Source organism: Zophobas morio, unplaced genomic scaffold, assembly GCF_036711695.1.
Source record: "Zophobas morio isolate AGI-343-1 ecotype UQ-CSIRO unplaced genomic scaffold, CSIRO_AGI_Zmor_V1 ptg000014l, whole genome shotgun sequence".
In the NCBI taxonomy this organism is placed as follows: Eukaryota; Metazoa; Arthropoda; class Insecta; order Coleoptera; family Tenebrionidae; genus Zophobas; species Zophobas morio.
Genome location: NW_026972119.1, coordinates 24,404,154 through 24,405,498, shown reverse-complemented (window position 1 = coordinate 24,405,498; position 1,345 = coordinate 24,404,154). Strand labels below are relative to the sequence as shown.

At 35.0% G+C, this 1,345-nt stretch overlaps 1 protein-coding gene across 1 annotated transcript; it reads left to right on the top strand.

The window, feature by feature from the left end:
• Positions 1-251: 251 nt before the first annotated feature.
• On the top strand, positions 252-1,045 carry LOC135129056 (uncharacterized). The gene is made up of 3 exons (XM_064056137.1): positions 252-390; positions 446-777; positions 856-1,045. The coding sequence occupies exons 1-3, from the start codon at positions 343-345 to the stop codon at positions 1,043-1,045; spliced, it is 570 nt and encodes a 189-aa protein (XP_063912207.1). The 5' UTR covers positions 252-342.
• Positions 1,046-1,345: the final 300 nt, after the last annotated feature.

Genomic DNA, 1,345 nt, shown 5'->3' with positions numbered 1-1,345 from the left:
CTGCCACATTCCTTGCTTGAATGTAATGCGAACGATATGCGACATTGTTTGCTTGTGTAATGAAGCAAATTTTTATGTTTAGTCTTGATCTAATCTTTTTCCAAATTAAATAACAATTTGTAAGTAAAACAAGGAACACAAATCATTTTGAAAACTTAGCCCCACCAGGGGAATTCCTTGTTGCTTTTTTGTAACACTGACGTTTAAACGCTTACTAATTTAGTAAACAAACTTCACAGGAAGTGTGGTTAAATTATGTATAAATTGTAAGACAAGTCCCCGAGTTTCCTAATTGTAATTCCGCGTTCTTCGCTGTGTGATTCCCTCACAAATTCAGACATCATGTACCATTCGTTGTTGATAGTGATATTAATCGCCATAACCTGTCCGGTGAGTAGCAAATGCGTCTCTAAGTACATATCCATCTAAGTCTCTTTCTCTTCAGTCACAGCTAGTTAGCGTAAAACACAGATGCAAGTATTTGTGCAACAACTACACCGGCAAATATCCAACAGAAACTATCAAAACCTTGCTGTCGGAAAAGAAACACGAATGGTTCAATATTAAGGGAAAACTGATCGAACCGGCGAAAAAAACCGTGCCTGCAAGACAAAATGAAGTTCTCATGAGGGCACACTATGTTGCTCCAAGTCGTGAAGAAAATTTGTGCCGTTCGAAAGTTATAACCAGGACTCCAACGCACCAACCAGAACACAACTTAACAATAGTAAATGTGCCAAAAGTCTTCGAACAACAGGTCGTCTTCGAAATTTGTGTGTAAGTAGTCGTGTTTATTTATTTCTGTGTCGGTAATTCAAAATAGCATACGGTGATTAATTTGGGTGCAATTTTCAGGAAGGAAAACGAGCAATGTTCCAAATCTGGAATTTTCGATTTTAACACGCATTGCAAACAGCTCTACCAACACTTACAATTTTTAGTTCTGGACAACGACGGAAAGCTCAAATATAAACCGCTTCTTGTGCCTAGTGCATGTGTTTGTGTTTACAACAGAAATCATTTTAGTAATAAAAAAAAAAATTGAAACGATAAAAAGCTTTTTATTTTTGTAGTCTTTGACATAAGAAGATTCTAACTCTTAAAAAAAACAATGGCCCAGGCGATTTAAAAAAAAAAAAAAGAAATATAGTCAAAGTAATTGCAGGCTGGTATGCGACGAATTTTCCATATACTAGAATTTTTATCTTTTGAGTATAGTACTTTTCAATTTTTTTTTTTGGAAGATTTTTGGGAATTGTGCCATTTTCCTCTGTAATTTAAAAATTTATAACAAACTACTTCTGGTTCGAAAGAAAGAATTTTCTATACGCTACCGCTTTTTTCA

What these genes read in the sequence shown, in the direction of transcription:
- LOC135129056 (XM_064056137.1), top strand. Translation starts at nt 343, where the DNA reads ATGTACCATTCGTTGTTGATAGTGATATTAATCGCCATAACCTGTCCG. An exon ending in TAATCGCCATAACCTGTCCG is followed by an intron (nt 391 to 445) that starts GTGAGTAGCAAA and finishes CTTTCTCTTCAG; the next exon opens with TCACAGCTAGTTAGCGTAAA. An exon ending in GTCGTCTTCGAAATTTGTGT is followed by an intron (nt 778 to 855) that starts GTAAGTAGTCGT and finishes TGCAATTTTCAG; the next exon opens with GAAGGAAAACGAGCAATGTT.